The 26,768-nt window shown below is 46.5% G+C and overlaps 1 protein-coding gene across 7 annotated transcripts in view; it reads left to right on the forward strand.

Moving 5' to 3' along the window:
- The window catches only part of COLQ (collagen like tail subunit of asymmetric acetylcholinesterase), a 69,439-nt gene that overhangs the window by 39,262 nt on the left and 3,409 nt on the right, over window positions 1-26,768 (forward strand). For 2 of the 7 annotated variants that reach the window (XM_072651276.1, XM_072651282.1), the window contains exons 8-16: window positions 2,006-2,032; window positions 4,986-5,030; window positions 5,390-5,425; window positions 8,004-8,084; window positions 17,259-17,346; window positions 19,302-19,441; window positions 19,749-19,868; window positions 20,912-21,032; window positions 21,721-21,823. In XM_072651276.1, the coding sequence (XP_072507377.1) occupies window positions 2,006-2,032; window positions 4,986-5,030; window positions 5,390-5,425; window positions 8,004-8,084; window positions 17,259-17,346; window positions 19,302-19,441; window positions 19,749-19,868; window positions 20,912-21,032; window positions 21,721-21,823 (761 nt within the window). Of the gene's footprint in view, window positions 1-2,005; window positions 2,033-4,985; window positions 5,031-5,389; window positions 5,426-8,003; window positions 8,085-17,258; window positions 17,347-19,301; window positions 19,442-19,748; window positions 19,869-20,911; window positions 21,058-21,720; window positions 21,824-26,768 lie in introns of those variants that run through there. The other 5 variants (XR_011976601.1, XM_072651280.1, XM_072651279.1 and 2 more) reach the window with 5 other exon arrangements.

Raw genomic sequence — 26,768 nt, forward strand, 5'->3', positions numbered from 1 at the left:
GCCACTGGCTAGTGACTGTTCATTGGGTCCCCTCATACTTCATCCTGGTCTCACAATTAGCTCTTACTTCTTCAGGGGCAAATGACCTATTTGTGGAGGCTCCAGGCTCGTTTTTGCTTGCTCTTGTGACACATTCATACCAGTCACTATTTCTGAACCTCTTCACCAGAAGGTGGGCTGGAAATAAAAGAACACCTTGGGGTTACTTGTTCCTTATTCTGGGTAAAGGTTCACTAAGGGCAACATTGTCAGTAAAATGTGGTGTTTTTAAAAAATTATTTAAAATTTAGTAATTTGTAAAAATTGGTTCTCATAGGAGATATAGGACCTGTAACCAATTTAGTGATTTGTAAAAGAACAAATGTGAATAAAAGAATGATTGTACAGGAAATGACAGGCTTCTATCATTTTCAGTTTGTTTAAAGACATCCAAGATGGCAGCTAAGCCAGCTGATTTGTCTCTCTCTCCCTCTCTTCTCCTTTGACCTTTTTTCCCTTCTGTTCTCATGGATTCTGTTACTGTTTTCATCACTGAAAAGCAGAACAGCCTAGCAGATAAAGTCCTGGCCTTGGCTTTAGGAAGTCCTCCATTCAAATTGCACTTCTGATACCAACTAGCAGGCTGATCACAGGAAAATCACTTAACCTTCATGGTTCTCTGGCAGCCCTCTGAGTCTCGAAGTTATCGATGGAGCTGTGCTAGTGTTAGTCCTTGACACATGGAAAGAGTAAATTGTATTATTTCCCTACTTGTAGTCAACGTGCACACTCTGGTTCTTTGCTCAGTCAAATAGATCTCGTATTTTTTATACTTTTCACATTGGTAATTTCTCAGAGCACAAAACTGTCCCTTATATTCATGTTCCACAATTTGTTCAGCCACTATGAATAATAGTGCTTTGCCACTATGAATAATATGAACTGCTTACATTTTTTAATTCATCTATTATTTTGAATAACATCATCCTTACTAGATATCTTTTTAGATAGATTGGTGGTCAGATTTTTTTCTGTCCATGATATTTTTGGCTTATATAAGTCCTAGTAGTGGATCAGTGGTCCCTAAAAACCAGGGACTGTCTTGTTTTACCTGTTATCACCAAGCACAGTGCTCTGCACTTAATAAATGCTTCTTCCATATATGTATATATATATATATGTATATATATACACACACACACACACACGTACACACACACACGTACACACACACACATATACAGGAGAGAGGGAGAGAGACAGAGAGAGAGAGACGGGGGGGGGGGGGGAACAGAGAGAATGTCATCATGGTCATGGACAAAGAACTCCTCACCAAATGGCTCCCCTAAGAGTGATGAAGCTCTCCATACTTAGCTCAGTTGTCCCTCAGAAACCAGACTTCATCTGTTGCCAGGCCCATCCCCAAAGCCCTTCCAGCCTGGTAGGCCTCCAGTGCTTATGCTGGGATGGCATAGCCTTCCCAGCCCCAAGGTCACCTCTGAGTCATGACAAGGTCTCACAGTCAGATCACTACTTTGCTATTTTGTGCTTTGAGAATGGTTGTAGCTGCAGTGCTTTAACTCAGGGATGCTTTTTGTCCTCTTCTGAAGTGCTTCTCTATAAATACTATCTTCAGTGGTCATACTCTTGCAAAAAAAAGGGAGGGGAGGGTTCGTACTCACAATGGCAGGCCCTGTTTGTTTCTCTTGCAAAAGGAGCCCAGGAGAGCAGAATAATGGGGGGGGGGGGGGCTGAAGGGAAGCCATTGTTACACCTTATAGAGAGTAAGAAGGAACATGATGTTCCTTCAGACCCTTGGAAACCCAACGAGCAGCAGAGTCACACCTGTGTGTCCTGAATTCTGACCAGCACAGGTGCTAGTAAAAACTTCAGTCAATGTGGGGATGTATGTGAACCATTGCATGCTCAGTCTCTTTCCTGTGAGTAAGAACTGAGTATGCTAATCTCAGAGGCTGTGCAGCAGATTTGTGTGTGGACTGTGAAAAGCTTTTCTGCTTTCTTTCAGGGTTACCCTGGAACCAGAGGGGAAAAGGTCAGTGTGACAGTAAGATGGTCCATTAGAGACTGGTTACGTAAGTGCATAAGGGCGTTTGAGACTAGACTAGCAGTGATGGATGGATGGAGGGAGGCTGAGGGTTGGAGGTTTGGCTGGGAGGCATTGCTTTAGGAATTGGCATTTTCTCAGGGGCCCTGATGAGAGTACAGAAGTATTATGGTCCAGAGGTGAATAAGTACAGGTCATGGAGGTTAGCCATAGGCTCCTAACGAGCCATGTTGACAATGGCCTCATGTAAGTGTAAAGAATGATAATCACTGACCAGGCCCCTTGCCTCACAGAGAAAGGAGAGAGAGGACATGGAGCTGGAGAGAGCTAGGATGACTGCTGCAACCCTTAAGTAATAATACCCAAAGGAATCCTACCAGCTTCTTTGTTTATCCTTATCTGACCTATTTATGATTGGGGAATTATATGTGCCAGGGGTCTTCTTATCCTAGACTGGTAGGCGTGTGAAGAGCTTCCATCTCCTTTACTGCCTTGAGGCCCTGACTCCTGTGGGCCATTCTTAGTGACCTGCAAAGTCCTGGACAGGCCTACTTTCTTCTGAGACTATTTCTCAGAACCATAATTAATATAGAAACCTCTATATTATATAGTGGCAGTGAGGTGATTGGGTCATATGTATCAACAAAATCCTTTGTCTATTAAATTTATTTGCAGATTATCCATGAGCCCCATAGCTAGTTCAATGGAATGTGGGGTTGTGTCTCCATATTAGGGGTGCTTCACCTCTGTTCTGTCATGTACATTTTTGGCTGGGAAGCCTATGGATCCCTTCTCAGAATCATGGGAAATGGATTGGCAGGAATTTTGGAGGAAGACAATAGGGTGGCATGCAAGCCCCAGAAACAAAAAGCTCAAGAGTGAAAGAGGCCTTGGGGGCCATCTAGTAGTCCCACCCTTGCCCAAAAGGATCCTTTCATTCCCAAGAAGTGGTCATTCCACCTCAGCTGGAAGGAGAGCACCCTCCCTCTCAAGCGCCCACTCTAAAATCAGATCAGCTCTTCAGACAAAAGGAATCCCCACATCCTACCTGATTGTGCCACCCAGAATTCCCAGAGGATTCTATTTCCTGGAGCCCCTTGGAAGTCCATGTCCTGTGATAAACATTCCAAGTCACTTCTCACCTTTTCCCCTGATGAGACAACCCCCAAACTTCTCTTAGAAGGAGATTGAGATAGTTTCTTTTGGAATGAGCAGGTCAGAAGATCTCAGTAATTGTCTGCCTCATAGGCAGCTGAGTAGCACAGTGGAGAGAGCACTGGGACCCAGGGTCAGAAAGACCTGAGTTCAAATCCAGCCTGAGACACTCTCTAGCAATGTGACCCTGGGCAAGTCACTTAAGCTTGCTTTAATCTATTGGATAAGGAAATGGCAAACCACTCCAGTATCTTTGCCAAAAAAATTCCATACAGGGAGGGTCACAGAGAGTTGGACCTGGCCATTGGGCAACGATGTTCGATGTTTGACTCAGAGGACGAGCCACTAGATTCCTGTTCACAGTTATCCTCACCAGTTTCTTCCACCTTCTGCCATTGTCCCTGTAGAAGCAGAGAGGCTCCCACAGGACTGGGGGTTATTTTGTCTTTGTCTTCATATCATGAGAAGCTGTGGTTGAAAAATGTCTCCCATCTCTTTTGACTCTTAACTAGACTGGTCCTTGGCTTGTAGACAGAGTAAATCCAGGGCATCACATTGGACCTTTCCTTCACTTGGGAGAAGGTGCCAGATTTTGTGCCCGGCTGGCATCTGTTGCCTTTGAGCATCCCAGGTTCTCCTCCCTGCCCCCAGAGGCACCAGAGGAAGATTCTGTGGAAGATAAACATGTCAACAGAAGCTTCTCATAGGAGGGTTAATTTCTGAAAAATAGTCCAGACTTTTAGCATGTGAAATAATAAAAAAATGATTGAAAGTTCATCTTGAGCTACCTCTACATGACACCCAGTTCAACCAGTCTCTCTAAGGCTGCTTAGAAATCAGTTTGGTCAGTTCCAGGGCCGCTTCTGAGAGCAGCCCCACTTCCATCTACTTCTGACCCCATTAGGATACACATGCCTCCTCCTGAGACACGATCCAGGAATAATTGATTGCGGAGGGGAAGGAGAAGGCTGGCATGCGCTAGACTTAGGGTCTGGCCAATCCAGTCAAAAGGCAGAGGGAGGGGGCAGCTAGGACCCTTACTAGCTGTGTGACCCTGGGCAAGTCACTTAACTCTGATTGTCTCCCCCCATCCCCCACCCAACCAAAAAAGGCAGGTGAAAGTAGAGCTAAAATCTCCACATTCCCTCTGCACCATTACCCACGTGGTGTGGCCTTGAGAGCATCCATTCTCCATGCCCCCACTAAGGTAACATACAGCAAAATTCTAGTGGGCAACAGCTGCTCCAGACCCAGAGTCCATAGGGAGGAGCCTTGCCATGCGTAGCTACGTGGTGGAGCTGAGAGCTGGGGAGGCTGGGCTTGTAGGACGGGCTCTCTTCTCTGGGGATTAATGTCCTTATTCCCTGAAAGATGGTCTGGGCCACAGCATCATAGATTTAGGGCTGGAAGGGAACTTAGAGGCCACTGAGTCCAACTCCTTTACAGATGAGGAAACTGAGGCACAGAGGGCCACACAGCTAGTACGTGAGTAAGGCCACAGGATGTGTGCTCAGGTCTCCCGGGCTCCCACCTGGCTGCTCTGTGTCCTGCCCCACACATCCAAACACAAGCTGGGACCTGAGATCCCGTCCCCCTCTGCTGTACTCTCTGAGTGACTTTGGGCAAGTCATTTCCCCTCCCAGGTCTCAGTTTCCTCATTTGTCAGAGGAGGGGCAGCTAATCCAAACCGCATCCAGGGTCCCCTCCAGATCTTCCTCTGATCTAGGGCTCTGTGTTTCTTTTATGTGGCGTTAACACAAACTGTCTCTTCTGTGGTTTCCCCCAGGGCTCCAAAGGCGACAAGGGCATCTTGGGCCCCAAAGGAGAAAAGGTAATGACTTGGGCTGGTGCTGGAGGAGCTGTAGCCTTAAGGCCTCACGTGGCCCTCTGGGTCCTCAAGTGTGGCCCTCTGACCAAGTCCAAACTTTGCAGAACAAACCCCCTTCATGAAAGGGTGGACTCAGTCAAAGGGCCTCACTTGGGGACCTAGAAGGCCAAGTGAGGCCTCAAGGCTGCAGCTTCCCCAGCCCTGATTTGGGCAGTTACCCAGATGGGAGAGCAGCTGTGCCAGTGACTGACTGACTGATGGGGTGGCTGCCTTTGGAGAAGGCCTGATTGGAGCTGGCTCCTCTACAGCTGGCATTGATCCTGCCCATCTGCAGGTGATCCCCACCTTTGTTTCCTTCACAGGGTTTTCCAGGCCTCCCGGGGATGCTGGGACAGAAAGTAAGTACCTGAAGGCTGGAGGAATCAGGAAAGGGGGAAAGATTCGTGTGTCCCTGTTTATTGTCTGCAAACTTAGCTATATGAAGAGGCTTCCTCTGGATTTTGGGCAGTGGCTGTGAAAAGCCTCATCTCTTCAGAGAATGCTGTCTTTAGGACAAACTAATACAATCCTTTTCTGGAGAAAGAAAGTCTCCATATTTCAGATTCTTAGCTCATTTTTATTCTAGTCTGATCTCATAGGCAGGGCTGTCCTATTGCTTAAAATGTTATGTTTCATCACTGCCCTGATAACCTATGAAAAAGACTTCTTACTGGGTTAAATAATTCTCCAGCAATTTCCATTCAGTGCAACTAAGAGAAAACAGGCGAGCCGAGTGCAGCAGATCTCTCCCTGTTATCTGCTGGTAATTACCACAGCCATCTAAAGAATGCTCTTGTCCATCCTTGGACAGGCTTCTTTAAGACAGGGCTATAGATGATCCTCATAATTGAGTCTTGGGAGAGAAATTAGATCAAGAAAATGCTGGCCACTTCCGGCTGGAGAAAGAGCAGGCTGAGAAGGCAGGAATAGAGTCCTAGGAGCAGGAGTTTTACATAAAAGTATAGGTAACATATGTGCGTGTGCGTGTACGTGTGTGCATGTGTGTGTGCACGTGTGTGTGTATGCAGGCACACAGAACTTTTTGCAGGACCAGAAAGTCCCCAAATGGGGCAGTAGTCCCAGAGGTTTCCCTGTGACTACTATTCTGGAAAAACAGGTCACTTTTCATCCTGCCTGAGTCTGGTTTTCCTTCTTCTCTTATATCTCACTGCCCAACAAACTCCTTACAAAGAGGCCTCAGAGATGTTAGGTGAATAAGCCTTTTATTTGACCTAACTTCTTAGAGAACTGGATTATTTAGTTTAAATATGAACTTTAAAACATTTAAGGGATGGGGAGGGGATGAATATCTGATATTTAAATGTCTTTAATACTGCAACAAATTTAACTTTTATCCATTTGAATTTTCTCACTCCCTTCTACCTGAAGCTGACAGTGGAATGACAGTCCAGAAAGGAAATAATATGTTTTAAGGGGGTGCCCAGGGATTTGGGGAGGGACATAATGTCTAGCAAGGGACAGACTCAGAATTGACTACGCTTATTGAAACTAATTTCAGATTTATAAGCTTGGTCTTTAAAAATACATCATTCTTCCATGCTGTTCTTGCTGGGAATTCTTCTCATGCTGCTGAACCTCAGGAACACAGGCTTGATAAATATCAGGGCAGCTGTTTGGCTTGTATGCTCTGGCCTGACCTCTCACAAACACACCTTGTCTTTGGGGTGGTAATTATAAATCCGTAAACATTGGCAGGACATCTAGGGTCATAGGCAACAGAGAAGATGAGCTAGCTGTCGCCTGGTAGATATGTCCAAAAAGTAATAGTAACAAGCAGTCAGACCTATGGAATCTTGGGTGGAAACAGGGGAGAGACGTAGGGCATAATGAGGGGAATGGGCTATTTTAAGGTTTTGCTTGAAAACCCTAAGTTTTTGTAGTCGGTATAGTTGACGTTGGCCAATGGGCAGATCTTTGGTTAGTCACCGTTTACCGCCTTTATACCTGCCCTCCCTTTGTGACTTTTAATGAAAAATATCCACTATGAAATCACGTGGCTACACCCAACTGGTTTTGGGATCAGACCACAGTACATCAATGCCATATTGTCCTTCTCCTCCCATAAATCCTATCAACAATGTCTACCCAGCACTGGAGATGCCTTTACACTTGAAGGGCACCATTGTATCCAGCTATTATCTTCCCTACCTATCCTCCACCTTTTCCAATCACCTGTTAACTTTAAAGTCTCTCTTATTCCATTCTTACCCTCATCATCACTGATCTTGTGTTGTAGCCCACTTATACCCACCTTTTAGGCATGTCTGAAAAATTTAGTCCTTCTGCCTCCCTCCCCCCTGCGGAAGTTCCATTAAAATAGAATGGAGGTAATAATCAAAATAACTTGGATTTAAGGGGAGAAGAACAATTTTCTAAAGAGAGCTAATAAAGGTCTAGATATGAGGTCACCAACACTCTAAAACCATGCTCAGAAAGAGCATTATAGGAACTGACAAGGATTGTTCCAGATCCCTAGATGATTTTTGCTGGGTCAAAAACATTGGAATTTGAAATAATAAGAATCTCTGATAAACTTCTTTTCTGAGTTTTTTGTGGTTCTTTTGAACTTATTCTAAGCATTTGCCCGATAGGTCATGGTGGCAGAGTGACCAAATAGGACCCAGTGGTTTTCCTGGCCTTTTATCTGTCTCAGACAGGTTCTGCACGAAGGAGAATCCCTTGCCCAAACTTGGTCATCAGATTTCTGTGGCTCAGGTTCTCTCTCGGCTCCAGCCATCAAACACCTTCCTTCTCCCTTCTCTTCCTTGGAAGACTTGTCTTCCATCTCTGGTACCCTGCCCTCTACCCCCACCTTTTCTTCATGACTAGTAAGTTTGGAAGAATGTCCTCCTGAGCTGCTAAATGGAATCCAGCTCTCTCCCTGATTTCTCTCTCCCTTCTCTGTCTTTTCTGCAGGGAGAAATGGGTCCGAAGGGAGAGCCAGGTACATCAGGACCCAGGGGACCTACAGGAAGACCAGGAAAACGAGGCAAGCAAGTAAGGGCCTGTGCTTTACCTCCTCCCTTCAGTTGTGTGACCTTGAGTGACCTTCTGGCAGTCTATGTAATGATCCCAGGTGTGGACACACATACAACTGAGCTGGTTTGAAGAAGGAAGGAAAATATTGCTATCTCTGAGTGCATGTGGACTTCAGTGCTCCGTGTTCCAACGATGGGCCGAAAGTTACTGCCTGGGTCACCTCCTGCCACCAGCTGCTTGACTTGCTAGCAGGTGGAGACAGGACAGTTAACACTATGTCACACCAACAAGGTCCAATGGACTTTTCAGGCCTGGTTTCAGGGAATCAAAAGGGGGAAACCAAGGGTGTTAGAGGATCATAGATTTAAAGCGGGACAGAACCTCAGAGGCCATTAAGCCAACGTCCTCATTTTGAGGAAACTGAGACCAGAGAGGTGGTAACTTGCCCAAGGCCACAGAAGTAGGAAATGGCCAAGGCAGGGCTTGACCTTGGGTCAGGGGACTCCAGACTTGGGTCTCTTTGGGTCTCTTTGCTTTAATTTTCCAGCTAAGTGTCGATTTTGTGCAAAATACGCGCTCTCCAGGTATCTGTTCTGTTGTCTTTCCTTTCTTTGGCCAGAGTATGAACAGTGCAGTCCCTGTTAGGGATTTGGGGACAGCCGACTTCTGCCCCTGCCTTAAGCAGCTCTGGGTCTTGCCACAGTGGGCGTTGATGTTGCTGAGGGCACCACTGAGGCAAGAGAGAGGGAGGAATGCATTTAATAAGATTTGGGGGAAAATGGCTAGGTCTGTGCAGACATCCAGAGACATTAATAACACTCCCGTGGATAGAAGACGTAGTTCTTAATGTCCTAAATATCCTAAAAGAATTAGACATAAAAGCATGGTTACAAAAAAGATGGAATTAGATGGACTCCCCTTGGTCCAGTGGGTGAGTTTGACCTTAACACGAGGCCAGGGGGGTCTCTGGGCTTTAAACCCTGCATGCCCACCCCTCCCTGCTCATACACACCCCAGATACCTCCCCCTGAAATACAGGGCATTGTTACCAGCCGCTGCTCTGCCCACCGAGAGAGAGGTGAGCAGAGTTTACCACCTGAGCTGCCCTCCACGAGGAGCTAAAGGTCTTAGTGGACCCATTGCATCCTCATGCTGTTTCCATCAGTCTGATGGGCCACATTCCTCCTTCCTAGAGTTTTTGTTTTAAAATTATTGTTAACATCATTAACTTTTTAAAAAAAAAATTATTCACTAGAGTTTTCACAGTCTGTTCTTCTGTCCCACCTTTCAAGACATGTAGGCAAAACTGTCCTTTCTGCATTCTGGGCAGTGCTAGATTAGAGAGTTTCTGGGGGGGAGGCTGCCCCCCTTGTCTTTTTAAAAGACAAATCCATTTTCAGTCAAATCCTGTTAACAACTGTCCCTCCAGTCACATGACCCATTCCTGTGCCTTTCCAGAAGCCTTCAGAGAGAAGAAGCTAGTTCACAAAATCCTGAGATGCTACAGCTGAAAGGGACCCAGCTATACATGGGGCCAGGAGATCCCAGGTCTAAATCTGGAAGAGGCCTCAGTAGAGCACTGCATCTGGAGGCCTCAGAGACTTCCTGGCTTTGTGAGCCTGGATACTGTAAATGCTTTGTGCCTCAGTCCTTTCTTCTGTTAAATGGGGCTTATAATGGCCCCCAACTCCCAGGGCTATTGTGAGGATAAAATAATATAATATTTGTAAATCACTTTGCAAGCTTTAAAGTGCTTTGTAGGTACTAGCTTTTAAATTAAACAAATGCCTAGAAACTTGACCTTGTTCCACATTTTCAGCGTCATGAAGATGGCTGGGATCCAACCGGACAGTCATGCATTTATTCATCAGAAGCAATCTGGAGAAAACCAGCTCCAGATGAGTAGAAACATTTCCCACAAATGCATCTATTCATGCATTTGGCAAGCATTTATTAAGTACCTACTGTTTGCTGAGCACTGTATTGGGTGCTAGATATTGGAAAGAAGTCTTTAGAGGGACATACATCAGTTTTCCTGTTTCAGTACAGAGTTATGTGTGTTGACCCATTGATGCTTTACCATGAATAGGGCCATGGGTAAACTCATCTTAGTCCTGAACATTAGAGTTGGGTAGGGGAGGGCTCCACTGTTGTTGGGCAGCTAACACGGTGGCTAGGGGTACACATGCATCCCGTTGGGAAGAAAGGTGGCTGATTTTGTTCCGATAGCCTCATGGAGGCTGAGCAGGCCAGATACCTTCATCATAGATGCTTGGGGTTTTGTTTTTATTTTTAACTTCTGCTTCGGTTCAAAGCTATATCCTTTCATCAGCTTCATAAACTGTTCACTTGGGGGTAGATTAGGCTCTGACGAGTAGTTTTACAACTCATCAGACTCAGGAGACGGATTACATCTCTCCTCCCCACCCCCAAGAGCCAGAATGAATGGTCCATTGGCAACCCACAGCAGAGTGGGGCAGGTCTCTAACAAGAGGGGCGGGCTCCTAGCTCTGTTCATGCCTGAGGTCATTGGGATTGTTTACACTTGGGGATCCTCATATGTAACTGAAGGATGTCTCTCTCCCTCTCCTCATCTCCCCTTCTCTGTCTCTCCCGATATTTTTCAGTTTCTCTTTCCTCTCCCTCTTCCTCTGTGTCCATGTTCTTCAGGGTCTGTCTTCTTCCTCTGTATCACTCTATTTCTCTTTCTCTGTCTTACTGTATCTATGGCTCTCTGTCTCTCTGTCTCAGTCTCTCTCTCACTCTCGTCATCAAGGGCAAGAGAGAAATGTTCGTTCTCAGTCATTAGTTGGCGCAGCTGGCTCTGGGGCTAAGCCATGCAGAATGAGCCATGGAGGTGTTGCATTTTTGCCACTGTACGGCTATGGCAGGGGGCACCAAAAGCCTGCCCCTCACATTAGAAGGGAGGACATTCTGGAAGAGGGGGAAAGGGGTGCGTCCCCTCTTTGCCCTGGCTGGCCTAGGCCGATGTTCATTCACAGGCTTAATCTAGGGCTTGCTGCTCTGTGGTTGATCCATTATATAGTGTGTTTTGTAAAGAGGTTTCACTAGATGCTTTCTTTTGGAGCCTAAGAATAGGATTACAAATCCTAGGATCTAAAGCTGGAAATGACTTGCCCAAGATCAGGTTATCTCAGTAGGTCCTTCATGAGCAGTGAAGCTCAGATAGGAACCCAAGTCTTTTGACTCCATATGCATTCTGACTCTCTCATCAGATAAGGTTAAAAGAGCCTGATATATAGTAGATACTTAATAAACGCATATTCCCTTCCCCCACTGCACTACACCAACCCACCTTATGTAATAGCTTACATGTACAGGAGCATTTAACGGCTTACGAAATGATTTTCTCATTCAACTGTGAGCAAGACCAGTGTTCAGATCGCCATTTTGCAGATGGGTAAACCAAGGTCATGAGGTTTGCCTAAGGTCATACTCCCTATAAACCTTGGAGCCAGGGCTTAAATCCAGGTCTTCTGACTTCTAGGCTGGTTGCTTTTCTTCCTGTATCATGATGATTCTTGGGTATTCCATCGGTCTAAAATCAATGGACCTGAGAGGTTCTTTTGGATGTGAAACCTCCCTTCCCAGCTCCAGCTCTTTCATCCCTGCCTTTCCCTGTCACTAGGCTAGGAGAAGTCAGTGCTGCCAGCCCAGTCAGCTTTGGCAGTGCAAAGAACAGCTCATTTTCTGGTACAATCGTAGACCAACTAGACAACCAGTCTGGATAATCCTCTGGTTTGCTTTCCTGCTGTGAGCAAGTCAGCTGAATAAGGGCCCGCCCATTGCCCTTTGGGCTTGTAGACTCAGCAGAGCCTGATCAGTAGGAATTCTGAAGAAGAAAGGTGGAGGAGAACTGAGTTTCTTTTGACCCAGCTCCCTGATTTTCACGGGGCCCACACGGATGCCCTCTACATCATGGGCATTGGGGCTAGTGCTGTCTCCCTGGCCCCCTAACACAAATATACACTCTGATCAATGGGCACTGATGGTGTGGAGGCTCCCTCCCCTGGACTGAGTAGGCTCTGTTCTGGGTATAAGCGCTTCTCCCAGGGTCACATAGAAAACAAGCATCCTTGGTGAGATTCGAACCCAGGTTTTCCTGGCTCCCAGCCTAATACTCTGCCCACTGTTGTACTGCTCCCATAAAGATACCCAAAATGGCCTTGGATGGTTAGCACGCATCCTAGGAAGCAAAGGTCTAGTGTAGCATTGTATGACCTGGACACAGCTTCCACAGAGCTCAGCCAGACTGAGGCTGTGTCCCAAAGGCATCAGAGAACATGATGTTGTTGTTCAGTTGTTTTCAGTTGTTTCTGACTCGTGGTGACCCCATCTGTGGTTTTTTGATAGAGATATTAGGGTGCTTTGCCATCTTCTTCTCCAGCTCATTTTACAGATGAGGAAACTGAGGCAGTCAGGATTAAGTGACTTGCTAGTCACACAGCTAATAAGTGTCTGAGGCTGGATTTGAACTCGGGGAGATGAGTCTTCCTGGCTCCAGGCCCAGCACTCTGTCCACTGTGCCACCTAGCTGCCCCTGTACCCTGTTGGGTTTCATGGTGTGTTGTGGTGACACTTTCTCAGAGAGAATTCAAAGTCAGACCACCTCTAATCCGAGTATAGGCATTTATTGGGAATGATGCCCCCAATAGGCTGAGATCCAAGAGGAACCAGCAAATTGATAACGATAACACAGGTGATTTTATAGTGTAATGATGCTGATTATATGACAGAAATTGTGAATATTAAAAAGGCAGGAGGGATTTGTTAAGGGATTAGGTAATGAGAAGGGGTTCCTTCTATGGTTCGGTGGTTGTGCTGCTTTCCGATTGGCTAGCTATTGTAGTCCTGTCTGGTCAAGATGGATAGTTAGGTATGCTGGTCCTGTCTTGGGCTAAGAGGGATGATGGGACTGTGGTTGAGTGCAAGGATACGCGTTTTGAAGTATGTGAACTGGATCCGGGGCAGTGGCTCACTGGGGGAAGTGGGCCTGCTGTTCAGTGAGGCTTGTGGTGGAATTTGGGGGCCTGTGGTGTGGTTAAAGTCAGATTGCATGGTTAAATCAGTTCATGCCTCTGCCTTGCTGTTCAGGGGGTCTGTAAGGAAGTTAGAATATTGAGGCTGGGGTTAGCTTTATTAGGATTCCTTCAACACAATAGGTGTCTGATAATTGTCAGTGCGGTTGGTTATGGTTCAGGGAGCTAGTTGGTACTCTCTTTTATGTTCTGGCTCCTTTCTTAAGCAATGATGGTCAACCTTGTGTGAAGATAAGCGCCTGAGATAAGATGATCCTGGAGTCATAGAGATAGATCCAAAAGGACTCCAGAGGGCATCAAGTTCAGCCCCTCATTTAACAGATGAAGAAACTGAGGCCTGGAGAGTTGAAGGGATTTCCCCAGGTTACCCAGGGAGAAAAGAGAAAAGTCAAGATTCAGGCCCAGCCCCTTCTCGCTGGCACACTCTTTCCACCACTCCAGGCAGTATCTCATGGTATCTTTTCTCTTGGGGTTCCAAGTTTGTTGTGGTTGTTGTTCAGTTGTGTGCAACTCTTTGTGACCCCATGGACCATACTGTCTGTGGGGTTTTCTTGGTAAAGTATACCAGAGTGGTTTGTTATTTCCTCCTCTAGGGGATTAGGGTGAAGTGACTTGTCCAGGGTCACACAGCTAGTGAGGGGGTCTGAGCCAGACTTTAAAGAGAAGTTTTCCTGACTCCAGGCCCAGCACTCTATCCACTGAGCCACCTAATTGCCTTGCCCTGAGTTTACTGCTCCTTTAAAAGTTGCAGCAGAAGGACGGGGAGTGCTAGAAAGCCAGATAAATGAGTCCAATGAAATAATCATTTCCAGGAAACTCAAGTGTGCTCCACAGCCCACAGCCCCTCCCTGGGTGGCAGCAGGCTGATTAACCAAGCTTCAGGGCAGGAGGGAAGGGGGCAGGGAAGACTCTTGGGGGCTTTCATTTCCACGGGCGCATGGGTAGCTGTGAGATTTCAAGATCTCATTCGCTTGCTGGTTGACAGTTTATCTCCTGTAGAGGTCATAGATCACTAAAGGCCTGGTAGACAAGGGCTGAGCACCCTGGAGCCAGGAAAGGCTGGGTTCTAGTCTGACTGGCTGTGTGTGATCAGGGGACTTCCCTTAGGAACACTCCCCTGGAGCTGCCAGTCTGCACAGGGGGAGGAAGCTTTCAAACCAGTGAGATCGGAAGAAACCACAGATTCAGAGAAAAACGAAAAAGGAAAGTCAGCTAATTCAGCCTGTTGTTTTCAGGTTGGAAGGGGACCTGCTTCTTGTAATCTTCTGGGGAAAGAATTTTTAAAATATTGTTTTAATTTAATTTCTCAAATATTAAAAATAGATTTCCTCTCCCTTCCACCTTCTATTATTTTGGGGGTGGGCAGAAGCAAACAAAGCAGATTTCCTCATCTGGTCTTCATTCTGCACCCAGAGTCCACCACTTCTTGGTCCAAGGTAGGCAATCCAAAGAGGTGCTCTGGAGGTAGCACCTAATCACTTAGCGTGTCTTGCCAGGAAATGTTTTTTTAGATAACATGAATGCAGCTCACTGAGGCATTCCTTGTTATCTAACAAGCCAGTAGTCAGTGGCTGTTTGTGTAAGAATCGGGGGCGGAGGTGGGGGGTGATGGCCGGCTCCCCTAGGCCTTGCTTCCGGTCCTGGGATCCAGCTCATGTTGCTGACTAAAAAAAGCCCCTGGGCAGCTATATTAAGAAGGTGTGATTTCCTTTCCTATGAGATCCATCTCAGTGATCTCATTGAATACTTTAGCTCAGAAGGAGTGTTCAAAGTAGGACTGAATTGGGACCTCCAATGTCACCCTCACTCCTCTTTCCCCAACCCCCAAAACACCCCTGCCAGAGACTGGAAATAGGCCAGTGAAGACCGAAGAAGGAGCAGCCTTCCCAAGGAGGAATGTCATCCCTTCCAGGCCTGATGGGAAAAGGGCCCTGTGAAGGGGCTGCTTCTCTACTAGAGGGGAGATTGTATTTCATCAGGAGGGCAAGCCTGCCAAAGTAGACTTGTGGGGAGAGAATCCAGGCCAAAGGTGCTGGGGGCATAAATCACTGTACTGCTTAGGCCCTGAAGAGTCATTAGGGCATAGCTGAGTACTCAGCCCTGGTGTTACAGGGAGTGAACCCAGCTCATCTCAATCACCACGTCTCAGTCTCTGGACACAAGGCCAAAATGCTGGCACCTGGCAAAATCATTCCTATAACAGAAGAGAGCAGCCAGAAACAAAATGGAACCAGGACTCCATGATGCATGGGCCTTTTTGGGATTTGGTGTTACTGTAATAACAGTTGTCTCTGCCCTGATAGGAAAATGGGAAAATCCAGGTTTGTAAAGCAACTAAACTGGGGAATAGGAATTCACATTAGACATGTGTACTTACCCCTATAAAGTGATTCATCTGGCTCTGCAGCATCACCGTTCATTCATTCAAATATCAGGCAGACATGCCTGCCATGTGTTCACAGCTGTCTTTATGATGGTAGACACTTTAGTGTGAGGTTTATAGAAGAGCTTCTTCTTTGGTCAAGTTGGAGGGAATGGAGAGGACTCTGGGAAATAGAGTAAATGGACCATGTCTACGCATGCCCCCATTGAGCGCCATGGGCAGGGTTGGTTGTTGTGTTGTATAAACCATGGCCTTTGCTGGTTATTGCATTCTTGGTTTGTTTTTTGCCCCTTAAGCCTTTGTGGCAAAATCCCTGCTTTATTTTCTCCTTGAGTGGACAGCAGTGGAACATGAGGCATTTGAGCTAGAACCTGGAGGTTTTTGATAAGCCAAGGGGCTGGCCCTCACTTTCTTCTACTGTGGGGCCAGAGTTGGACTTTTGGGACTTGGTTAGTGCTCTATGACAATTTCATAGGTCTTCGGGTTTGCCAAGAATTTTTCCTCACACATGCTCCCGTGGTAGGTAACTTTCCTTCACAGATAAGATTACTGAGGCTCAGAGAGGAGCCTTGTTCTTTGGGCATTGAGGCAACTCATGAAAACACTTTAACATATATTATCTCCTTTGAATCTCTCAGAGTCCCTGTGAGGGGTCTGGGCAGGGATTATTATACTCAATTTACAGATGAGGGAACTGAGGTTCAGAGAAATGGAGGTTTACCTCAGATGACAAGCAGTAGAACCAGAACTGACTGGAGTCTTGGGACTCCATCTTGTGCTCTGGCCACTGCCCCAAGATGTTGGGTTCTAGATGACCGCAAGGAATGCCCAGGATATACTGATGCAAAAGATCACCTCCTCCCACTACCTGCGACCCTCAAAACCAGAGAGAATGATAACCAACATCCACAGCAGAAAGAGAATCCTCTTCTTCTCCTTACAGTGGAAAGACCAGATCTCCTCCGCAGGAGCTCCATGTCTCCCTCTTCCTGACCCATCACACATTATTCTGTAACGAATGTCTCTGCCTCCTCTTTACCCATCTGAGTCTCAGCCCCCACAAAGCCTTTCCTGGACTCCCGCCATGTGAGCACATCTCATAATGGTCTGGTTGTTTCATTAATGTTGTTTGACTGGGAAAGGAGGGATGGACAAGGAGTCAGGGAACAAAAACATTTATACAGCACCTACTGTGTGCTGGGCACTGGCTGAGTGCTTTACAAACATGACCTCATTTGATCCACACAGTACCCTCCAAGGTAGGTGCTATTATTGTCCTCAATTTACAGAGGAAGAAACATGAGGCAAACCATGGTTAAGTTACTTGCCCAAGGTCACCCAGCTACTAAATGTCTGAGGCTGGATCTTGATTCAGGTCTTCCTGACTCCAGATCCACTGTGCCACTCAGACGTTGGGGTGATGTTACACATTGGTTGGGGGGTCTATGGCAGAGGAAGAACAGTCAGAAGAAGCAGCTTCCCATCAGGTGGCCTTTCCAAAGTTCTCTCTTCTTGTTCTTATTCAGTAAAATGACCTGAGGTCTGTAACCTGCCATCTCCTTGTCTGACCCCAAAGCTTTTCTCACCTTTTTCTCACCTTTGACTTCTCACATCTGACCAAAGAGCCTACTCAGTTTCATGCTGTACATTGCATTTTCTTGTTCTGGGCTTCATCAGAGACTTTGTGTGATTAGGAGTGTTGACTTCTTTCCCAACCATCCTAACAGGTCACACTTTCCTCTCTGCCAGGGACAAAAGGGTGATCCTGGAGTCACAGGTCCACCTGGCCGCCCTGGACCTCCCGGCAAGCTTGGCCCCCCAGGAGCACCAGCTTCAGGTAAGGAGTGGCTGCTGCCTGTGAGCCCTTCCCCTCCACCTGGCCCACTCACTCTACTCCTATGGATGCTCATGGGCCTTGGCTTTGGGGTCACGTGATCATTGCCATGAGCAGGTAAGGACAGGAAGTGGGTCTCTGGACCTCGTCTGCAGCACTGATGTTGGTGAAGCCATGACTGCTGGCTGTCTTCCCCCTCCAGAAGGGCTGTGATGGGAGAGGACCTGGCTGTTTTCAGGAGCCGCTCCTCATGCTTCTGTAGGCCTAGAATGTACCCTAGTTCATTTCCACTCCTTAGCACCTCTGCTTCCTTTACATTCCTTTCAGGAGCCTCCCAGAACAGGAAGGCTTCCCAGAGTTGTTAGTGCTTTGTCCCTCCTGAAATATTATCCATGTGCATGAGGGATCCCTCCCATGAGGACAGAGATAACTTTGTTTTGGTCTTTGTACCCATGATGCCTTGCCCATAGTACAACGAATACTTTTAGAATTCAGCTGAATTCTCCATCTTTGGCAACACGTTTGCTCATGAGCTAGCCACCGTTTCATGGTGGTTCTCTCGCTCATTTTCCAGCAAAGAGAGGTGAACACATGTCTCGTGTGACGCTTCTTGTTGCGTTTGGATTTTGCCACCTCCTGGTCTCCCCAAAGACACATGTCTACTTGGCTGCCTCTTGTTCTGTCCTCTGGCTTTCATTTATAATCATAATGTAAGAATTGATGTGGCTCGGTTCCTCCTGGATTATGAAAACTGCTGAACCAAGATTTCACCTGGAGAGTGCAAGCAGTCCACATGTAGAGATAGCATGATGGAGTGATCATCAGTGCCCCCTTCTCCTGCACAGTGCAGATGTGGATGGGGCCACCATATTTTATTTTGTTTCACTGATCGCCACACCAATGACTGTCACTTGGAGGGTAGTTGGCTAGACTGGTCCTCTAATGCCTCAGGCCCTGCCTGTTGCTGGTACTGCCCTCCAAGGGGGACCTGGCAGCCCTGTCTTCTGCTTGCCCAGCCTTTGAGGTCCCACAGTCACACTCAAGACACTCAGGGATTTTGTGATGTTGTGTCTTACCTAATATGAGGGACAATGGCCTGGTTATTTGCAAAAATGTCACTCCCTCCCTGTCAACATAAATAAAGAAACCCATCTCATGAAACTCCTTTGTCAGATTTCTGTAATGTGGAAGGGAATCTAGGCAGAAACCCATCTTCCAGCACTTAGCACAGGGCCTGGTACATAGTAGGAACTTTATAAATGTTGATTGCTTGATTGATTCTAAGGGATAGGAACAGGAATAGGGACTGGATTTATGATTTCAATGGTAGAAGGAACTTCTAAGTAAAGGAACTCTCTCCACCAATATAGATTGGCACCTTTCTCTGAACCTCAGTCTTGAGAAAGCTGCCTAGAACACTGAGGTGCCATGACATGCCTGGGGCACCACAGCCAACATGTCAGAGGTGAAATTTAAACCAGAGTATTCCTGGCTTCAAGACCAGCCAACACTACCCACTATACCACACTACCTTTCATTCTTTCTAAACATGTAAAAATTAAAAAGAGTATTTAAAATCACTCTCCCTGAGGCCCATCTTGAACTCAGGCGACTTCCAAGGTTCTTTCCATTTTAACTATTGGCGGCTGGCGACAAAATGGATAGAGTGCTGAGCCTAGAACTGAGAAGACCGAAGTTCAAATCCAGCCTCGGGCATTTATGAGCTGTGTGAACCCAGACAAGTCACTTACCCTCTCTTTGCCTCAGTTTCCCCATTTGTAAAATGGAGCTAATAATGCCTTTCTCTTTGGGGTTGTTGTAAGGATTAAATGAGATAGCATATGTATCAATGCCAGCTATTATTAACCATTCTGTTAAAAATATAGTACTCCTTTTCTAGGAACTGGCTTTTTGGTCTTTTGCCATAAAACATGGTAGTCTGGTATTTTGTTTCCCAGGACAATCTGTAATTGGACCCAAAGGGGAAAGAGGACCTCCTGGGCCTCCAGGAAGATGTCTTTGTAGATCCTCCGTGAATGTGAATAACCCGTCCTATGAGGACTATGTGCATGGCCCGAACTACCCCAGAGTGCCTGTGGTAAGGCTGCTTTGCTTGATGCCAGTGGCTAACCGATGGTGAATGTGTCATGCTCCTTGACACCCTCAGCAGATTTCCCTAGGGATAACCATCTAAATGAGTGATTTCATCTGTTATGGACTTTTCTAGTGAAAACTCAAAGCTTAGTGTCCAGGGGAAAGAAATCACATGTAAAGCTCTTAGGATCCATTGATCAAGGGCCAAGGGGCTGGGGATTTTGTTTCCTTACCAGCCATCCCATCCAAGCTCTGTTCTCTGCTCTAGAAAACCATTGGCCAGAGTCCTCATTGATCTCTTCTTTGGACAGATTTTTGTGGTGAACAATGGGGATGAACTGGAGCGGCTGAACACCCGAAATGCGATTGCTTTTCGTAAAGACCAGAGAGCTCTCTATTTCAAGGACAACATTGGCTGGCTCCCCATCCAGGTAATCCAGGGGGACCACTTCAGGACCCAGTCTTTGAGCCTTAAAGAAACTGAGAGATCCCAAGATTTGGCCACACCTGACTCCTGCTCCCAGAGGACAGGAAGCTGGCCCTTGGCTCCCACCCTCTGGCATACTACCTCACTTCTCTTTTGAGGCTTTTTCTCTATGTTTTTGGACAAAAGCCTATAGGTGAGCTCAAGGTGGAGGTTTTCCAGAGGCCATATTTGCCAGCTCCACACTAACCTCTTTAATACCAGACTAGCTTCCTGGATTCAGTGACAGAGGTCACACTTGTCCAGCCTCTGGAAATAACCACAGCATTTACATAATGCTTCAGGGTTTACAATCTTGAGTCTCACTACAAGCCTGTGAGGTACCTACTCTATAGGTATGACTATATTCATTTAATTTTCTTTAATTCAATATTTTTTTTCAGTTCCAAATTCTCTCCTTCTCTCAGCTCCTCCCCGCATCATACTCATTTTAGAGATGAGGAGACTGTGGCCCAGCGAGGTTAAATGATTGATCCACAATCACATAGCCAGGACAGAAGATCAGAGGCAGGAAATGAACCCTGGATTTCCTGAGTCTCAATCTTGTTCACCAGATTCCCTCTAGGCCAGGGATCCTTGGCCTTTTTGGTTCCAAGGGCTCTTTTGGCAGTCTAGTGAAACTTATGGATCTCTTTTTGGAATCATGTTTTTAAATGCAGAAAACAAAATTCATAGATTGCAAAGGAAATCAATTATATTGAAACAGTCATTAAAATATTAAAACAAAAACGAGTTCATGGAGACCAGGTTAAGAACCTCTGCTCTAAAATCGGTGAAGAGTCTATAGAGAAGGAACAAATGAAAAACTATTTCAGTCACTGAATGGACTCGACTTTTCAATGGTGTGTGAAATCCCATTGCCAAGGGGGCAGTGTTTCTCTGGCACCTCCCTCCAGAGTGTCTTTATTTCCCAACTCCAATGTTTTCTTTCTTGTTCCTTGGGGCATCTACTGTCCCCTCCTGGTAATTGTTGTGTGTTTGTTTGGATAGCTTACCCCTTTCTATCCTGTGGATTACCCTGTAGACGATGGCAGCTCTTGTGGAGATGGGATCCTACAGCCTGGGGAGGAGTGTGATGATGGCAACAACGTGGTGGCTGATGACTGCATAAGTGAGTGATCGGCCAGCTCTGTTGGGTGAGGAGGAGCAAGTGCAATCCAGAATTCCTTTCAGCTCAGTCTAGTCATAATTAGGAGCAGTTCCAAGTTCAGAAAGGGGGTGGGGGAGGAGAGAGGAGAAGTGTAGGGGAAGTCAGTGAAGTGTAATAAGGAGGGCTTGAGCTCCTTTAGAATCATGAGTTGTCTTCTCCCATGAAGGGACTTATCTAATCACTGGAGAAGTGACTTTTCTTTAAGGGGGTGGGGAGAATATGTTTGCCAGAGCCTCCTCCAAATAGGTAGATTGGAGTTCTACCTGCTTTCTTCATCAAGAGAGATACAGATGAGCAATGAAATGACTTGGGGCAGGGAAGGGTCTGGATAGTCCATAAGCTAAGTCTTTCCTTCCCAAATACATGAGTGGACCATACTTGCTAACAACTTAGACTCGCTTAAACAACAGAATCCCACTGCAGATTGCTAGGGTCTCTTGGAACCCTGCTTGGCTCTGATCCTGAACTTAGCCCATTCTCTCAGTTTCATACATGGCCCATTGATAGATCTCAATACACAAGGCATTGTAGATACAAAACTGCTTCCTGCTGACACAGCATCCTCACAAAGCAAGCATTTGTGTGACCCAAGACCAGTCACCACAGTTAGCCTTTACCTTAGCGTTACTGCCTTCTTGTGTCCATGTAGGATGTCATCGAGCGTATTGTGGAGATGGTTACCGACACGAAGGTGTGGAAGACTGTGATGGAAGAGACTTTGGCTATCTGACTTGCGAAACCTATCTCCCCGGGTAGGGATAAAATGATGCATGGTGGAGTGAATGTAAAAGGGATTTGAGAAAGTCTACTTTTGTCTGTCCTAATAGAGCCACAATTACTTGAAAGCAAAAGCTATTTCCTCCTGCGAGCAGGTGACATCAAAAGAGATAGAGGGAGGGGGAAGCAAGGATACAGTTTGCATCACCCTTGGTCCAGCAGGAGGACAAAGCTATCTATTCCTAAACAACCTCTTTTATTTTTTTTATTTCATGATAAAAGCATCTTCTCACCCCCCCCAACCCCTACCCCAAATGGTCTTGAATGGATTGTGCTTCCTTGACCATAGGACTGGAGAAGGAAAGGAGAAGCGAATAGACAGGAGAGTTGAGTGAACAAAGCAGATGCACCAGATCCCATTCAGCTGCACAAATACATATTGAGCACATACTGAAGATACTGTAGTAAATGCTGAAGAAGACAATACTGTCCTTGCATACCCTTGGTAGGATCACGTTTCTAAAAGTGAGATATTTTCTCATTGTCCTTCTGCCTGGTAGCCCCAAATTAGGTGGCTGGAGTAGACAGTATTGAATAGAGGTAGGCTGTGTTTTATGAAAACTGACAGGACCCAGTTCCTTATAAGATACTACCTTGAGCAAGGTGTTGAGCAAGACAGAGGAATAGATTAAAAAAAGAGATCGCATGGGCCCATGTTTTGAGCTTTTTCATTAACCTATCCTAAGTGGACATCCAGTCACAAACTGCTTTTTAAAGGCCATAAATTCCTGCCCTTTGGGCCACCCATTCAGTAGCCCCTGTCCATTCTGACATCCTGATTAAACCTTCCCTGAAATCTGCCCCTTTAACTCTGTCAGAGAACCTATTTCATCGAGAAGCCATCAGGGCTGGCATTTCTGTCAGAGACAATTCTTTGTTTGGCTACTTCCCCTCCCACTCTGGGTCCTGTTCCTATCCTCAGCAGTGTCCTCTAGGGAAAACAGAATGGGCTGGAATTGGGAGTACTGAATTCTAGTCCTGCTACCACCAGGAACTATAATCTCTGATAAATCTGTCACTTCTCTGCAGCTCAGTTTTCTCATTTGAAAAGGGAAATGTAAATAAGATGAAAAAATGAGCATGGAATGTCTACCTCTTCTGAAGAGTCAGTCAGTCATTGAGCAACTATTAAGTGCTTGCTCTGTGCCTATGACAGTAGCCTGGTCTTGAAAGCACAAAGGCCTGGGTTGGAGTGCTACCTCCAATATATACAGACCTGAAGCCTCTCAGTGTTCTAGAGCGGCACTTAAGCTGTGGATTGTGACCTCTTGCTGAAGGGGTCCCAGGCGAAAAAGGGGTCCCTTCTCTAGAGAACTCTAGAAGATGCCAAGTTAAAGGACAGGTGCCAGTCTGCCCTGGTAGAGGAAGTTCCGTATGCCAGGCACTGTGTAAAGAGCCAGGGCTACAAAGAGAGACAGAAACAATCCCTACCCACCAGGAGTTTATCTTCTTAATGAAAGACAAAGGAACAACAATGACTAGTGTTTCTGTAGATTTTGGAGATTTGAAAAGTGCTTTGGTGTCCTTACTCTGTGCCAGGCAGGTGCTAAGAGATCCTCAAAGGCAGATGCCCTTGTTATCCCCATTTTTCAGATGAGAAAATGGAGGCATTCAGAGGTTGTCATTTTCCCAGGGTCAGATTTGAACTTGGGGCTTCCTGACTCCAGGTCCAGTACTTTATCCCCTGAGCCACCTCCCCTATACATTGAAAGGGGACCAAATGTGAGGTTAGAGGAGAGGAGTGGTATTTCAAGTTGAAGGTTACCCAGCAAGGACAGTTAAGGGCTATAAGCAGGTGGCACCAGATTATATTAAAGAAACAGCAGTCCGAGTGGATGCTATACCAGAATGCATGATTAGGGGGAAAAAAAAGAGGGTCTGGTCCTGTATGAGAGGGAGGACTAGGGCCTGTGTTCTCCACCTTCTGTCAGGAGGTCAAGGTGGGACTTCAGTGGAGGAGACTAGACAGGCATCGAGGCAGAGGGGGAGCCGCCCATCACTTTTGTTCTCTGGGCTTCAGGGTCCTTATCTGAAAAAAAGAAGGGGCTGAACTAGATAACCCTGAGGGTACTTTCACCTTCTCAAATTCTGTAGCTGTACCAAGTAGTACGTTCCTTTCTGTATTCCATATGAATAAGTTAACAAGCATTTTTTAAGCACCTACTTAATGCCAGGTACTGTGTTTAACACTGGGGCTACACAGAAAGGCAAACCCTCCTGGTCCTTGCTGTCAAGGAGTTCAGAGTCTAATAGGAATAATGCTTTTCATTGATAAAGGGGATGCAGTGTTTTCTTGGAGGGGTGGAGGAGTCAGGCCCAGCGTTTGTTTTTTATCTTGGTAGACTTTTGGTTTTTCTACACTAGAAAAACATCACAACCATCCCAGAGGCAAGGAGTTAAGTGGGTTGTATAGAATGAGATCAAAGAAGAAGCCCAGAAGTTGTTGATTTTGTGGCTGAAGGAGCTAAGCTTCTTGTAGGAAGTTGAAGGCCGGCCCACGGTAACCGGCTATTGAGTACCGCAGCCTTGTTCCCAAAAGGTGGCTCTCCCATCTCTCCCAGGACAGCACATGACCTTTGCTGGACCATATCATTCTGGGGAGCTAAACTGGGCTCTGGAGCCTGATGGGGGACATTTGGTGTGCCTAGTCAGAGCCACACACCATGTTATCTCCTGATGATTGACCAGCCTCATGGGTCCCCTCCTCACAATTCCTCCTTCATCAGTTTGACCTTCTGTTTCCCATCAGCTGACCCTTCTGTGGAAGGGGGAGCTTGCAGGAACCACTAATGAGTCAGACTGTGGAGCCTGCAGGTGGATTGTGGGACATTGGGCCACACTGGGATTCTGTTCCAAACTCCAAGTCCACAAACAGTGATTAAGTGCTCACTCTATGCAGGGCACTGTGCTGATACTGAATATGCCAAGACAGAAACAAAACTGTCCCTGCTCTCCAGGAGCCCTGTTCTTCTAGGCTGGAGAGGGGCTGAGCATATCTCTCTACACACATGATACAGGGGCTCAGGACAAATCCAGTGAAAGTTGAGGTGGGAGAGGGCTCCTACCTTATGGATATCAGAGAAGGCTTCATGGAAGGAAAATAAGAGAACTGAAAGGCAGAGATGAGCAGGGAGGACATCACAGAAATGGGAAAGGGTTTGTAGGAACTAAGGGAGGCCCGAGGTGACAGCATGCTCAGGCCAGGGAAAGCTAATCATCCAGGTAGACATGAATGTAGAGTATCTAACCAGACTGTTAAGAACTGGCAGTTCTAAGCTGGGAAACATGTCTTCTGTTCTAGAGGCCATTGAGAGTCACTGAATGTATTTGAGCAAGGGAGTAGTAACATGCTCAGATCTGTGCTCTGGGAGGATCACTCAAGGCTTATAAGGGCAGAGACTAGAACTGTGGAAACCAATCAGGGGGCTCTTACAGTGTGGAGGGGAGTAGTGATAAAGGTCTGAGGTAGGTGATGGTCACATGAGTGGGGAAAAAGGATGTATGTGATGCACGTGGAGAAAAAAGTCAGAGCACAATGACTGGCTGTGTAGGAGGTGAGCACTAAGAGAAGACTTACAGAGGACTCTGACGTTGTAAACATGAACACAGGAGTGCAGCCATCAGAAACAGGGAAGTTTGGAGGAAGATGCTGTCTGAACAGAACACCTGGGTGGAAATACAGGAGATTATGGATGGATAGGCTGTATATTTGGAAATCCTCAGCCTAAGGATAACTGAATCCATGGGAGCCGAAGGGAGAGTGGATAGAGAAGATGGTTCAAAACATAGTTTTGGGGGACATCTTTGGGGGGGCAAGAGATGGGTAATCAGTAGAGGAGACTGAGCAGGAATAGTCACATATGTATTTAGGAGAAGGAGAAGACTCAGCTCCCTAAAAGCTAAGGGAAGAGAGAGTTTCCAGAAAGAGTGTGTATTTGACAATGTCCAGAACTGGAGAGAGGTCAGCGAGGAAGAGGACTGAGAAAAGAACAGTCACTGGTAACATTTGGATGTGGTTTCTGTAGAATGATGGGATCAGAAGCCAGATTACAAGAAGTGAAGGAGTGGGGTGGCCTGTGAGAAAATGGAAGCAGTGAGGATAGATGATGTTTCTCTAGAAGTCTGGCAGTGAGAGGGCTTAAGGGGCTAGTAAGGTCAAGTGAAAGGGTTTTTTGTTTTTTTTAAGGATGAGGAGACCTCATCGTGTGGCCAGGCAGCAGGGAAGGCCTCAGTACATAGGGAGAGATGGAATAATCAATGAGGCAAACTCCCAGAAAATGAGATTGGAGCAAGGGGCCAAGTTAGAGGCATTTACCTGCTAACTTTGTTATTGAACTTGTATCTTTAACAAAGGAGAAGAGTCACTTCCTCTGAGGTTGGAGCAACAGAGAGAAGGCCAAGGTGAAGAAAGTCTGGGGCTGAGGGCAGCAGCAGCAGGGGCGGTCACTGTGCAGGGCCTCAGTCACTCACTAGAGCAGGAGCCAGGGTCCTGGGTGCAAGGCAGAGTGCTGGGGTAGGGGTGCCATGGGGGGCCTTAGAAGAGAGAAAGGCCGCTGTGGATGTGCAATAGGACATCAGCCAAAAAAGGAGAAAAGGACTGGGAGAACAAGTGAGCAGTGAAACGAGGTAAGAATCCTTAGTGGACCAGGTACTCACCTGTGTAATTTCCTTCAGCACTGTTCAGCAGCTTGGGGAGAGCCAGGACCAAGAGCTGGCAGGCACAAACAGTAGAACGGGGCAATGAGGAGGGAAGGGCTTCAAAGGAGGCTGTTGGAATGGAGAGAATGAAGAGAAGCCAAGGTGGGGACGATGGGCAAGATGGATTCCATTAGACTGTAAACTCCTCGTCTCATGCCTCTCTTTGTATCCCCAGCACTTAGCACAGGGACTGGCACATAATAGATACTTGATAAATGTTTT

This window comes from Notamacropus eugenii, chromosome 3, assembly GCF_028372415.1.
Source record: "Notamacropus eugenii isolate mMacEug1 chromosome 3, mMacEug1.pri_v2, whole genome shotgun sequence".
NCBI lineage: Eukaryota > Metazoa > Chordata > Mammalia > Diprotodontia > Macropodidae > Notamacropus > Notamacropus eugenii.